Source organism: Phacochoerus africanus, chromosome 9 (genome assembly GCF_016906955.1).
Source record: "Phacochoerus africanus isolate WHEZ1 chromosome 9, ROS_Pafr_v1, whole genome shotgun sequence".
In the NCBI taxonomy this organism is placed as follows: domain Eukaryota; kingdom Metazoa; phylum Chordata; class Mammalia; order Artiodactyla; family Suidae; genus Phacochoerus; species Phacochoerus africanus.
In genome coordinates, this window is record NC_062552.1 from 63,959,054 (window position 1) to 63,974,334 (window position 15,281).

Below are 15,281 nucleotides of genomic sequence, written 5' to 3' on the forward strand. Positions count from 1 at the left end.
GCTGTGCTTCTATGGGGTTGAGGAGTAGGGGTATAATGAGAACTCGGTACTTTCCACTCAATTTTGCTGTGAACATAAAACTGCTCTACAAAATAAAGCCTATTTAAATACTGCCAAAAAGTAAAAGTTAAAAATAAAATGGCATAAATTAATAAATATGAATTCCTCATATCAGAAATGATGAAGCTTCACAATATAGTTTATAACAAACTTTATAACAAGTTAGAAGACTAACTTGTTAGTTATAGTTGCTCTTATAAACATCTCTTTTTCCATTAAGTTTTTCTAATGAGGCCAAGAGTAGTGACAAAATCATTCATATTGAGCTTAAAAAATAAAGACAGCAGAATTCCATTTATTTTTGCAAGCTTTTTAAAAATAAGACAATTAATTGTTTTCTAAAAAAGTATAACCTCAATGATGCTTTTAAGGACAGTCCTAGCATTTCCTCTGGAAACGAATCAATCCATACTGGCTTGCTGCCAGTAGTCCTAAAACCACTCTCTCAAATACTTTGGATGGTCATGTGTAAGAAACTACCAGTGCTCTAATTAAGTTAGGTCCTATGAAGATAAGCACTAAATTTAAGCAAATCTTGACATGCTCTTTTTTTAACCCTTCTACGGCAAAATGAAAATTAAAAATGCATTGTTAAATTCACACTTGCCAAATGGAAAAGGTACATCAAGTAATATCACCAGTTTGAAGATTTTATTGCAATTGAGATTATAATACAAAGTTAGATTTTACCCTAAATAAATATTATCAATTTTACATTCTATCAAATATAAATATACTAAGTATAAGCTTTATTTACTATTTTGAAAAAAATTTCTAATGATATTGCGAAGAGTGTATTTTTAAGAGAATAAACCTTCTATAAAACTAATAATAACCATTTTAGATACTATTATTTGTTTCTTAAAACTTTTGAAACTTATAGACCTACTTTTCACATAGGGATGGAATAACAATGACAACAACCAACACCATTTATCTGGGCCCTGTAAAGTATGTCAACCATCTATTTTTTAAAGCATCTGCATAAACCATTATTACCATCATATTATGGAAAAGAATTACTCTGGTATGTGAAATCCAAATTAAATAAACTCATATCCTGTTGTAGTATTGTAGTAGGGCTTTTACATAATCTTCAGAACCCTCCTAATGGAATTACCTCTCTATTCCATACACAAGAAAACTCTGGCTTAAAAATAATTATGAAGTTTACACCTAAGTCCAAATAGGTAGTAAGCAGAAGACTGAATAATTAAGAATCCAAGTCTATCTAGTTCCAAAACCTATGTTCTTTCTAGCATAACATTTTACTGAAATTATTAAATGTGTTGGCTTTCCAGTGCACTCAACCTTTAAATTAAAAAAATTTTTAATGAAATTAACAAATAAAAACAAATTACGTTACTCATTCAGGGAAAATATACCACTCCTCACCAGAAAGTCAATTATTAAATGTAATTCAAGTCTCATAATTCAACACAGAAATGAGTAATTATACAGATATTTTGAAAACCTTGAATTTCAAGAAGTGTCTAATCATAATGTCAAGTGAATTTTTTTTTTCTACCAGCTATCTTGCTGGTAGAAATGGATGTCCATTCTATGCAAGCTGCCATTTCCTTCCTCTCTGATTTAAAACAAAATACATTATGAAAATGATATGAGATTCTATTATTTTAGCCATATGATCAAAGATGTTTAAAAGCATTCTAGTTGTTTTTCTATAGTGTTTCTATAGATGTTTACTTTTATAAAATGCTTGCAAATCATGCAGTAGTTATAGATGTAATTCAATTACAGAACAATATGCAGGTAAAAAATAAAAAGAATACATACTTTGTGAAAAGAGAAAGATAAATGAACTGATATTAAAAGAGGCTGATGGTGGCACACAGGTTCCAAATGCCAAGCAAAAATAAACAGCATTCTGACTCAAGAAGAAACCACTAATAAACCACTTAAAAGTTAGCTTTTGCTAAGTTTTAGTCCTCATTTATTTTGTTTGATAGAAAGACCAAAGCATGATAAAATACAATTGCAGAAATAAAGAGGATAGTCGCTTTTTAAAAATCAGCATAAGATTTTTAAAAAATATTTTGTAGCTTCCAATAAAGCGCAACATGTAAGACATCTATTAACATACACAGTTGTAGAAGTGGTTTTTCATCTCAAATGAGTATGATGATTTAGAATCAGGCCCACATGCTAAGCTTAAAAGTAAAGAGTTTTAAAACATATGATTCATATCTAAAATGAGATGATACATAAGTGAAAATAACTACTCTGTGTATAAAACACACACTAAATATAATTTACTAAAATAATAAGGCTAAAATAATATTAAGGAAACTCAAACTGAAAAATTGAAAGGTTTTTGTTAAAGTTCCTCAAGCAGTATGATTCTTATCATTTCCTATCCTCAATTGATAAGAAATATTTAAAACATAGCAGACTTAATGTTTAATTTTGGGTAGGCACAGTAACCTTCCTTAACCTTTCTTAGGGAACACTGACCCCTAAAGGTTCTAAATTTAAATAAGTTTCACAAAATTCTAACATTAACTGGTATCCAGACCTTATTTTTACCTATGTAATTGTAGGTATGTATATTTATGACAGACATGTTTATTCAAAAAAATACTTAGCTTAAGCTATTTCCAATGGCCTGCTATGCACTATAAAACAACTACACCATATTTCTAATTTAATAAAAACCACTAAAATTTAAGAACTATTCAGAAATTTATCATACTATTCTAAATAATTACTCACAAGAGATTTCTAAGCCCCATGACTTTTTTCTAACATAGTTAAGTAAATCCTAAGTAAATGCTAAAATGGGCTAAACAACCAATAACATAAGAACTGATTGAGTATTAACTTTACATATGTCCTTTGATTATGACATTTCATTTTTTTTTCTTAAAAAAGCAGGGCGGGGGGAGGGGAACGCTGAAAAATAGGAACTTTCACGAAAGGATGATACATCATTCACTTCTTCAGAAGCCAGAAGATGTTACCAATGTTTGCTTGGCAACACATGCTTACTCAACCACCTATTGCTTCCATCAACTTAAAACTGCATTCTTTCAGGACTGTATTTTTAACCACCTAAAGAAATCTGAACATATTTTGTGGATATCTTCATTCATCCTACTCACACTTCAGCTTTACTTTTTCTAAACTGTCTATAATGACAAAAAAAGAGAAAAATGTAGATCATTTTGTCTGTTAACATTATTTCCTCATAAACTCTTTGGCATCAAATAGTTCAGCAATGTTTTGTAAGATGACACAAAGGCATATTTGTATAATAAAAGTTTCTAATTAGCTCCATTTCTTTAAAAATAAGATAACTTTAAAAACTATTTACAAGAACAAATTTGTGTATGATAGTGCTTTGAAGCAATCTGTGCTTTATGATAAATCCCATGAACCTGGGATATCAAAGAAATAACTATGAGATTTTACTGTTTAAACATATCAGTTATCACAGAGCTCAAAAGATATTATATTTACCTGTTTAACTTTATTTCTTAATAATGTTTCATTTATAGGCTCTTTATATAAAGGAATGCCTTACTCCTATTTCCAATGTTTAAAAAATGTCTGTAAAAATGCAAATTTTCTTAATGATGTTTCAGTCACGTCTACTGCAGTCTGTGCCTTCTGCAAACTATTTAAGCATCTATATCTTTAGCTATGAAACCTTCCTTTCCATATGTGTCCTAGAGCTTCAGTAGCCCCTTCCTTAAAATCTCTCCTGGTTGTTTTACATTTATAAGAAGTATTTCCTCCACAGTCCCTACTCTTTAGATATATTAAAAAATAATTCCTTTGGCTCCTTAAAGATCCTTTTGTCTATAATTCAAACAGCATGGCTGTCATAGCAATGTGACCTCTGAATAGGGAGCACTGGCAAGAGGGGCATCATTATTTACTTCCTCTTTTCTTATTTTGTACATAAATTGAGTAAAACTGCTTTGAGGTCTTCAAAGGAATGAGTGTTTGCTTATTTGCATAAGTGAATAAAAACAACCTACAACAAATCAGTTTTTAGCCTCACACCAATATATCCTTATTACAAACCTGTATATAAAAAGAGGAGACCAAAATTAAGTGTCACAAAATTCATTCATTAAAGCTATTCACTTTGCATTTAAAACCTTTAACTACCTTACCCAGGTATTACTTGCTATTCCTTTATACACTATTCAATGTTACTGGATTCTAAGCTCATAACAAGTAACCTGGAATCACAAATAAGAGAAATGTTGCAAATGGTGGGCATTACCTACAAGAAAATTAACAACAGTGTGAAATCAAAAACAAATGCAGAAATTAAAAAAAAAATGTATACTCGGTACAGCATCTTCTATACTTCGAAAGAATGTGTAGCTATTAACTTATTTAGTACGATAATAGAACATTCCCACAAAATGGCCTTTAGCCTTCTGAAAAAAGGAACGGTTTGGTTGATGTATGGTGAAGAAAGAGACCTGCTGAAGGAGGGGGAATCAAGAGAGAGAGCAAGCATTGTGTGCGATGTTTCGGGAGTAATTTTTTAAATTATAAAACTTACAGGAAATAAAAACAGTGAACATAAAGCTTTGAGGCTTCAACTACAAATAATACTATATTCAGGATGATGTTTCCCAAGGATTCCAGATTTGCAATTATACCCAGATTTACTTTAAGGGGCCTCAATTAAAAACCTAGTATTTTGTAATCCTGTATTTATAGCTCTTTATCTTGCTCTATTCATGACAGATATGCTCCACCTATCTCCCTATCCATCTATCCATCCATCCATCCACCCACCCATCCATCACTTCTCCCTTTTTCAGGCCACTGTGCAGTCTATCTTTCAAACTGTTTCTGTCTCTGTTCTCTCCCTCTGCCTATGCATATCTGTGTGCATTACTCTCTGTTTTCATGTCTCTCTCTGTCTCTGTTCCAAAGTGTCTTTTGTGCCTCTCACTGCACATCTCTTCGAGTCTCTGTGGCTGACTCTCCCTGGTCCCCTCTAGCTCCGTTTCTGTCTCTTTCTGGATGTGTCTTGGTTTGCATGTATCTCTACATGTGTCTCTGTGCCTGTGTGTGTCTTGGTCTATTTGTGTGAATGTGTCTCCCTTCTTGTATACATGTGTCTCTCTCTATACGTGTATAGCTTCTATATCTCTTTTGCTTTGTGTCTCCTGTCTCTTTGTGTCTCTTTTTGAGTGTCTGTGGTACGCCTGTGTCCCTCTCAGTGTGTTTCTTTTCTCTTCATCTCTCAGTATACCTGTCTCCTCATTGTGTTTCTTAAGCTGGCATCTCTCCTTCTTCATGAGTCTCAGTTTGTGTTTATGTAGCTACATGACTTTCTCTGCCTGTGTGCCTTGGTATGTGTGGCCGTGTCTTTCTCCTTGAGTCAGTATCTCCCTTCCGTGCCTATGTCTCCTTTCTGTTCCTTTCCCTGCAAGCATTTTTCTCCTAGAGATTCTCTCAAACTCCTGAACATTTTGTGTGTTTCTTTGTCTCTCCTTGTGTGTCTATTTTCCTTTTTTTTGGTCAGTATCTCTTCCTCTGTGTGTCTCTTTTTCCATGTGTCCTTCTTTGTATCTCTTTTGCAGTATGTGGGTCTCTTTGTGTGTGCCTCCTCCCAAGTGTGTGTGTGTGCGCACGCGCACGTGTGGGCTTGTACTTGTCTGCCTCTGTCTAATATACTGGTTAGAACAAACACACCTCATTCACTACCTTAAACGAGCACAACACTTGGGGTTTGGTATTAATACCTTAAAAGTCCTTACCTTTTGACCAGTCCTCCATGGGTACTCCTATTCTTGTTTGCTCTGGCAACGTCTCTGGTTTTTGCTCCAAGATTTGAAGCTAAAATAAAACCAACTCTAGATAAATAAACTTAAAACAATATATAAGAACACACCTAAATCTTAACTTTGTTTAACAGAGAATTTACAGGATAAATGGTTTTCTAAAACATTTATAATGGGACAATTTACTGTGTTTCAACAGGTGAAATTAAATATTTCTTCTCAGAAAAAAAAAGTTCTTGCATTCACACTTATATTTGAGTGAATACAGTATAGGTTAAGCTTCTAGACATTCTTGCTCCTTTGGACAGGGAAACATTTATTTAACTGAAGTCTTTCCCAACTATAACTGCAACAATCTAAGAAAAATAAAAATTTTACTCTATTTGTCCTAAATTTATACAAAAAAATTTAAATTTATTGATTTGAATATACATTTTCACATAAAAACTTCAATTACTTTGTAAAAGTAATTTTAAAATGCTATTCTATTTTCTTAAAGATTATCATTAATTTGTGGAATTATCAGTATTTCTCTCCTGCATTTGTTTTCATAATAAACATGATAAAACTCTAAGGGTTTTTTTGTATGCTTTTAAAGTGAAAAAAATTAGATTTACCCCACAGCTAGAACTCTCTGTTCTTAAAAAAGTCCTCAAATAAAGCTGTAGTAAGATTCTCCTTTTCCAATTTTCTCTAAATATGTTGATCTGGAGTTGGCAATCTTTTTCTAAGTTTCTCATTTACTTTTGGATTAGTTGAAAATATAGGAAGTTATTAATATCAAAGAAATATGTTCCAGTCAATGAAGCCATTTCCCTCCATATTGCCCAAAAAGGTTAATAATAATTGCAGTCTTTTAATAAGGGATTCATATAGCAAGACATGTAGAAAATACAGTCTTTAATAACCTCTGTAGTATTTTAAAACATGTCTTACAGGCCTTAATGTGCTTAGTAATATACTACTTAAAACCATAATTTTATCCCTCTGCAATATACAGTCACTCTTCCTCATCATTTACCCAGCTAATGAATGCCAGCAATTAGTAAAATGTAATCCCATTGCACAATCATTTTAATGCTTTTAGCACTCAGAAAAGTAAACACCAAATTAATACTGCTCAAGCCATATCAGATCCTAGTTGGAAGCAAGCAATTATAGTTCAGCTCCTCAGGTGTAATTAAATGATTGGAATGATTTAGTTCCATAAATGCAAGTTAATTCATAAGCAAGCAACAAATATACTGGGAGTAATTACAAGAAACATTGACAGTCTAAGCAGGGCTAATTCTTTCATGAGATTGGCATAGTAAAATGCTGCCCTCTTCTGGGCATATAAGAGAATATCTTCGAGACCAAAACAAAAAAGTTCCCCTCAACCCTCAAAACCTAACTTTTAAAAACACATTAGAAAAAATAATAATAACCAATATAACAACTTGATTTCATTCCTCACACAAAGAATTTTAACTTCCGGCTTACTGTGAAAATTTCTACATACTCTAATAATTAATGCTTTTTCCAATCAAGTTCTGAATTACGAGTACCAAAACACACCAGGCAATTCCTACAAATCAAATTAATCCAAATCATTCATATGTAACACTAATAGACTGCAGGTGAAATTTCTAGCACCCTTTTGGACTGCTAGGCCAATGCCTATATTCTTTCACTGGTAAATACTTACTGGTCTGTTAAACATAATAACTAAGCTATGCTGTTATAAGTACTAAAATTTGTAAGAAAAATTATCTCTAATGAAAAATAAAATACTCAGTATTATTGTGACTATACATAATAATCTAAAATTGTTTTTAATGAACTCCAATAACAAAAATAAAAACTACAGCATTGGTATAATGTCATTACTACCACATTTGAAAACATAAAGAGTGGACGGAGTTCCCATCATTGCTCAGTGGAAATGAATCTGACTAGCACCCATGAGGACGCAGGTTTGATTCCTGGCCTTGCTCAGTGGGTTAAGGATCCAGCATTGCTGTGACCTGTGGTGTAGGTCACAGACACGACTTGGATCCCGCGTTGCTACAGCTGTGGTGTAGGCCGGTGGCTACAGCTACGATTTGACCCCTAGACTGGGAACCTCCATATGCCATGGGTTTGGCCCTAAAAACCAAAAACAAAACCAAAAAACCCAAAAAATAAACTAAAACAAAATAAAACACACCCCAGTTTTACTTAACCATTCTCAACTTTCTACTTCCTTAGGCTAATGTTCAGAACAAATTTACTTTGTATACGGCTCGATGCTTATTAACTAAACTTCTTACACTAAACTTTCAGAAACATATTTATTATACATTTAAGTTATGCTATAATCAGTAAGTCTGTGTTAACACATATGTATTAGTAGCACTAAACCTATTCAGAATCATCCCTTTAACTTTCTGCAAAATTGAACATATTCTCAAATATTACTAATAGCACAACAAATGTTTAATTCTCCAATAAATGTAAAAGATACTTGTAGAGGATAATGTATAACACTACCAATATTCTGGGGCAGGGAGGGAACATTATTCCTATTAGGTTTCCATACCCTAAAAACTATAAAAATAAAAAAAAAATGAAAATACTAAAGTCCTCCCACTAGGTTTAAAATGTACAGCACATTTGCTTTGCCCTTGATGTCACAGTCTTATTTTTCAATTCATATCTTGTACACTGTAAGTTAATTGCTTTTGGAAAGTACTTATTATTCATGTAAAAATTAATGTGCCAATGTGTTTAAATCCTCTTAAATGACCATTCATGCATCTTTCTTCTTTAAGTACCAATGAAATCTGTCAAAAGACATCAATGCAAAATGGTCTTAAAGAAACTTTTAATAGAGATTTTTTTTCCCTGCTAACACAAGATTTTCATATTCACCAACTTTACTTAAATTCCATTAATTTTTTAAGCTACTTTTAATAAATTCACCAAGTAAAATTTTTAGGCCCCATGGTCTGTCATTTGTGTTCCAGCTGACATTATGAATATTAATAACAGTGTTATCCTGATTAAATAGGCTTCATATGAAATCCCTGTGAATCCTATAGCTCAGACATCTCATTTTTCCAACTCTTTATGAATTTGGATTCAGCATTAAACTGGAAAAATCTTAAAAAACAGATTTAATGGCACATTTGCATATTTTCAAGCAAAAATTAGATGTTCTAATGATTCAAATAATTACAACTTACATATCTACATACTGTAATAGGAATAGAAAATTACTGTAAACATGCAACATATTTTACAGTTCTATTCATTTTAGGACAAAGGATTAAGACTGATAAAATACTGGTTCCTTTCCTTATACTCAATTTAAAGATTTTATATCAAGAACTTCTTTCATTCAAAAATTATACATTCACATTAAAACTAGTGGGATGATTTTATAGTAGACATCAGATAAACTAGGCTTCTTATTAGTCAAAGTGCTAAAATCATTACGTCACAGATGTAGTATGTTAACTGCTTTATCATTACTAATGTATACCTGGTTCAAGCAGCAAAATAAAACCTAACTCAAGTTTGTTTTTAAGTTCTGCTGAAAAAAAAAATTACCCATGCTAAAAAAGAAAAGTAAAATCTTTATTATAATGGACAGAACATACTATATCAGCATCTGTTCAACTAAAATCTTCTCCATCACAGATTCCTAACTTCATTCCTCAAGTTGTTTTTAATTCTCAAAAGTGAGCCTTACTACATAGAAAAAAGAAATAAATAATAATTAGGGAAACCACATATCCTCTCGTCTCTCTTACTACACTGGAATTTGAATATATCTGCCAAAATTTCCTACTTTCACCCTATCAAAAAATGGAGATTGAAAAAAATTAAACAAACACCTCTATGCTCTCAAACATGACTTGACTCTCCTTTGTTTATTCAGCAGTAAAACACTTGATGAAACAAAATTTGTTCTTTGACCAGTCTAAAATTTCTAATCTGCCTAAAAAATTATAAGTAATTCTAACATTTACCCTTCAAAATTAAACAGTGCTTTTTTGATAGAAAGGCATTTAGAGATGCGATTTCATTCCCCAATGTAACAACACCCAGGAATTTTTTTTTTTTTTTGTCTTTTTGCCTTTATAGGGCCGCTCCCGTGGCATATGAAGGTTCCCAGGCGGGGGGTCTAATCGGAGCTGTAACCACCAGCCCACGCCAGAGCCACGGCAACATGGGATCTGAGCCGTGTGTGCGACACCACAGCTCCCAGCAACACCGGATCCTTAACCTACTGAGTGAGTCCAGGGATCAAACCCACATCCTCATGGATACTAGTCGGGTTCATTATTGCTGAGTCACAAAAGAACTCCCTAAAACACTAAATTTTGGATTGTCTAGATTGAAAAATGTTAATAACTTGTGCACTGAAATGGTTTCATTAAATGGCCAAATAAAAGTGCTGTATTTCTTCTGAAAGTCAAATACTATATAACTCAACAAATGATATATGCATATCTATTGATAGATTTTCATCTTATTAGACAAAAAGTCTTGCAAATATTCACAGTCCCTGACACATTTTCACTAAAAGAATTCCTTTCACTCAGTCTCCCATCATAGCCCACTCCTTACCAAGTTCCAAACAACTCAATTTCCTCACAGCCAGGGAAAGCAAGAAAAGTTTAGAAAGAAAGGACAAGAGATGAAAGTAACAACATGCCATAGCTATCAAAATTTTAAATGCATATACTATTTGACTCTTCAGGTCTACTACTAAAAGTATTTTAAAAATATATAGAACATATTTTTATGTACAAAGATATTCATTGAAGCAATATTTACTTCTATGAGAAAATACTCATTCTAGTCAAAGTGAACTTCTCTCTGTTCCTTGAACTTGCCAAGCTTATTCTTGCCTCAGCATTTGTATACTTGCTATCCCTCTGCCTAGAATTCTCTTCTCTAGATCTCTGAACCATTTTTCTCATCATTTAGGCTTGCTCAAAAGTCAACTCTTCAAAAAGGATTTGCCTGGCCATCTTATCTATGGGAGAAACTCCTCTCTCACCACAATACCTGTGCTACTATCTTCATGAAACTCATTTTAAGTTTTATTTCATTCTTTTCGATATGTATCAGCCAACTATGTATATGGAAGTCACATTCAGGCACAGTCCTTGTTTTTTCTTTTATCTGCATCCTTAGAAGGCGGCCCGACATACAGTAAGTACTCAGTATGTATATCTGACAGGCACACAGGTGAGTGGATAGCTGTGGAAGATTCTCTCAACAAGTATTTGTTAAGCTCCTATATATTATGTGTCAGACAACTGTTCTAGGAGTCAAATATAAAATAGATAGGTAAGACATATAAATTACCTACATAAAATATATCTTTAGCCAAAACAATACGGGTATGGGGTGTGAATAAATTAAAGACAGAAAAAAATGTAAAATTATATTTACATATATGCATCCATGCTTGAACAGGATACACATAGAAAACTATCACCAGTGGTTACTCTGAAGAAAGGGTCTAAGAGTTGAGGATTAGGGTCTGAGATTGAGAGCATGAGAGAAAGAAGTATCTCTATTTTATATCTATTTGTATAATCTGCCTTTTTTTTAAACCATGTGCATGTATTATCTTTAACTTAATAGCAAATATTTATTAATAATCTTGGAATTTAATAAGAAACTCTGAAGGAAGACACATTACATCTGAGAGACTCAAAATGAATAGAATGGAAGTAATATTTATGAATCCTTTGGACCTTTGAAAAAAATAATTAATGCTTAATTAACTCTTAATTTATACTTTATTATGGCTGTTTCCTTCCTTGGTTCGTTCACAAAAAAGTAAAAAGTTCCAATTAAACTAATATATGGCAGAATTTTTTAGAATAGAAGAAAATAAAATGAATGAGTTTCCTGAGAATTAAGCATGTTTCTTAAAACAACCACATTTCTTCATTCAATTAGGGACTATTTATAATGTCTTAGTGTTGGGATTCTAAAGTTTAAAAGTTTATAATAAAGATAAGTCATTCTATATTATGACTATTTGCTATAACATAGTTCCCCTGTTATATGTTTTAGTAATCAAGAAATTACTATCAAAAAAATGAATTACTTCTCATCACTTAAAGTCATGGAAGAACATCAAATTAAGAGGAAAGAAATATTTAGTGTTAAAAATATGAATTTCATGTTTTCAAAACTTGGAATACTGTAAATATACCACATGGAATACTGCAACAGTTTTCAGTGTCAGTTACAAATGACACTTTGAGAATGGATATGGTATTGCATTAGCCTACTGACAAATTTTTAAAAAGCAAAACTTTAAAACCAGAATTATTTTCAGAGGGCCAGATACAGGGTTTCCTAAAATATCCTGAAACGTTTTGCCCTAAGCTAAACTAAACCAAATCACTTAATCTAGCACAGAACAGAATATAAAAACAAAGTCATCTTATAGAATAGTTTTTCTAGGGAACAAACAGCCTGTTTTCTTAAGATTCGTGTGACTGCCAAGTTCTGATGCAATGACACACTCCTTCACACAAAGGCTTACATTTCCACACAACCAAATGAAGTTCTTGGCAAATCAAAGGTAAAAAAGTATTAGAGCAAGTTAAATCGATCTGTAATGACAACTAGTAAGAACAGCCACTTGAAATAAAATAAAACCGCAGTTGTCAGAAATTGTCTTTCTAAAATAAAAATAATTATAAGTTCTTATTATTCATATATCATAATGCTTATTAAAAGATTTTATCAAAAACCTGTTTAATAACTCTATAATTTATATACTTTAATAATAAATAGTAACAGGGACATTAATAAATAGCACCAGTATGCCCTAATAAAAGTTAAACTTTTGCATTTTGAATATTTTTTAGAATTTTTTTTTATTTTTTATTGTAGTTGATTTACCATGTTGTGTTACATATTGAATATGTAATAGCAACTCATACATTGTATAATTTAATGTTTATCTACACAATTTGTTAAAATCACAGTATTTAATCATTCGCAATGGACAGTGTGCTGTATGCAAACTATGTATTTCACTTTTTAAATTATAATGTTAAAGGTAAACACTAGGTACAAATTACAATTACTACAAACAAAATCTTTAAAGAGTGATTTAAAGTTAGGTTTACAGCTCTCATTTCTTGTTCAATATTAAAAAAGTCACAGTCATTAACTTCACTTATCTGAAAAACTACAAAAGCTCATGCAATTTCTTGAGTCATTCTTTTTTTTTTTTTTTTTTGGTCTTTTTGCTATTTTGCGGCTCCCGCGGCATATGGAGATTCCCAGGCTAGGGGTCCAATCGGAGCTGTAGCCACCAGCCTACGCCAGAGCCACAGCAACGCGGGATCCGAGCCGCGTCTGCAACCTACACCACAGCTCACGGCAACGCCGGATCATTAACCCACTGAGCAAGGGCAGGGATCGAACCCGCAACCTCATGGCTCCTAGTCGGATTCGTTAACCACTGCGCCACGACGGGAACTCCTTGAGTCATTCTTAATAGATTTACTTTTGCTAATGAAAAGTTGTAATAAAAATATGATCCTAAAATAGATAATCCATAGTTAATATAGAATATGAAAAAGAAAAGTATAAGAAGCTAAATATACAGAGAAATTTCCTTCAATAAACAATTTTTTCTTACATTTTAAATTTTAAAACAATGTCAACTATAAATTCTACGTAAGTATTTTACCAGCTCTTTTGTTCATACTACCATAAAGAGTTTCTTAGGATCTAGAAATATATATATTCACTAAAAATCTGTTTCAGGAAAGTTTAAAAAAAAAAATCTCAAAATGGCAAATCAACTGAATTAAAAACATTACTTACACAATTAATAGTAACACAACAGTGTTCCAAAGTACTAAATAAATTAAGCAATGTGTGCTTTTTTTTTTTTTTTTTCTTTTTGCCTTCTCTAGGGCCGCTCCCATGGCATATGGAGGTTCCCAGGCTAGGGGTCTAATCGGAGCTGTAGCCACCGGCCTACGCCAGAGCCACAGCAACGTGGGATCGGAGCCACATCTGCAACCTAAACCACAGCTCACAGCAACACCAGATCCTTAATCCACTGAGCAAGGCCAGGGAACAAACCTGCAATGTCATGGTTCCTAGTCAGATTCGTTAACCACTGCGCCACGACGGGAACTCCTGTGTGCTGTTAATTTTTAAGAGACATTTTCCAAAAGACAATGCTTTTTCATTTTAAAAGATAATTTTATTTCCTTCAAGAAACTGCATATCTATATTGTGTTGATTTATACTATAGTCACCATTAGTGCAAAATGGCTATACAAATAACTTGACATTTTACTAATTAAAAAAAAACTTTTTATAAACAGTGCAGAAAATAAGGAAAGCCAAAAGCTGAACCTTATTCTGTCATAAATATTAAAACTATTATAAAATGTCAGTCAAACATTATAGCTTTCTGGTGGAAGTAACACCAACAATAATAACTAATAATAAGTATTATACTGGAGTGGGAGTTGGGGGTAGAGACTGAGGGAGGGAGAAGAGCAGCATTCACGGGCAGGTAGAATACAAGGGTGTAGTTCAACTAAGATTAACTAATATGACCTATGAAGGATAATTGTTGAAACTGGGTTATAAGTACACAGGCCTTCATTATTCTTGTCCTCTCCTCTTGTACTTTTGCAATTTACCATAAGAAATACTTTAAAATACCTATTATAAAAGGTAACACACAGCATCATTTACTTTCACAGAATTAGCAATGAGAATTCCATTTTTTACTAGAATTTTATAAAAATCCCATCAGTCTCATGCCTGATACATATATATATGCATACACACAATTATCATGCAAGAAATATTGCATATTTTTCATGAATATACACACACACACACACACCCCTCATGGATTCTGTACTGCATGCCATTTAGAGAAAAGCCTAAAAACTTAGCAGGTAAGAACTGAAAAGAAAATATTATCCATGAGGGATATGTACTTTATTTACTAAAATGCTTTGGAATTACTCCCTGACCTTAAATTTAACAATTTCCTGAAGCTAAGACCTTATGTTACCAATGACCTAATGCATATGAGAAACAGGGTAGGTACAATCTGTCACCCTTAGCAAACATTCTCTTCACCAAGCCACTTAGAGGACATCTGGTGCACCCTGAAGCAACATCCTAGTTAGTTACTGCTACAGACTTCTACAATGTAAGTAATCAAGTTTATCATTTGTTGGAGTCATAACTACATGAATCTGAAATATCCCCTTATTGTATCTTAAACGACATGTATTTCCCATGCTGGAGATGTTTACCATTTGTAGAACAGTCACAGTTCTTTGTATATGCACAATAATTATTTCTTAATTAACAAAGATGGTGATTTAGAAGAATCATAACCAGAAATAGTGACAATGACTATACCACCATGTCTCAAACTTTCAACATCTTTCA

General features: G+C 32.6%; 1 protein-coding gene across 4 annotated transcripts in view; it reads right to left on the bottom strand.

The window, feature by feature from the left end:
• Nucleotides 1-15,281, bottom strand: part of MIPOL1 (mirror-image polydactyly 1) — a 278,090-nt gene that overhangs the window by 212,970 nt on the left and 49,839 nt on the right. For all 4 annotated transcript variants that reach the window (XM_047795508.1, XM_047795507.1, XM_047795506.1 and 1 more), the window contains exon 2: nt 5,814-5,892. In XM_047795508.1, coding sequence (XP_047651464.1) covers nt 5,814-5,832 — 19 coding nt within the window. In that variant the 5' untranslated portion in view covers nt 5,833-5,892. The remainder of the gene's footprint in view (nt 1-5,813; nt 5,893-15,281) is intronic.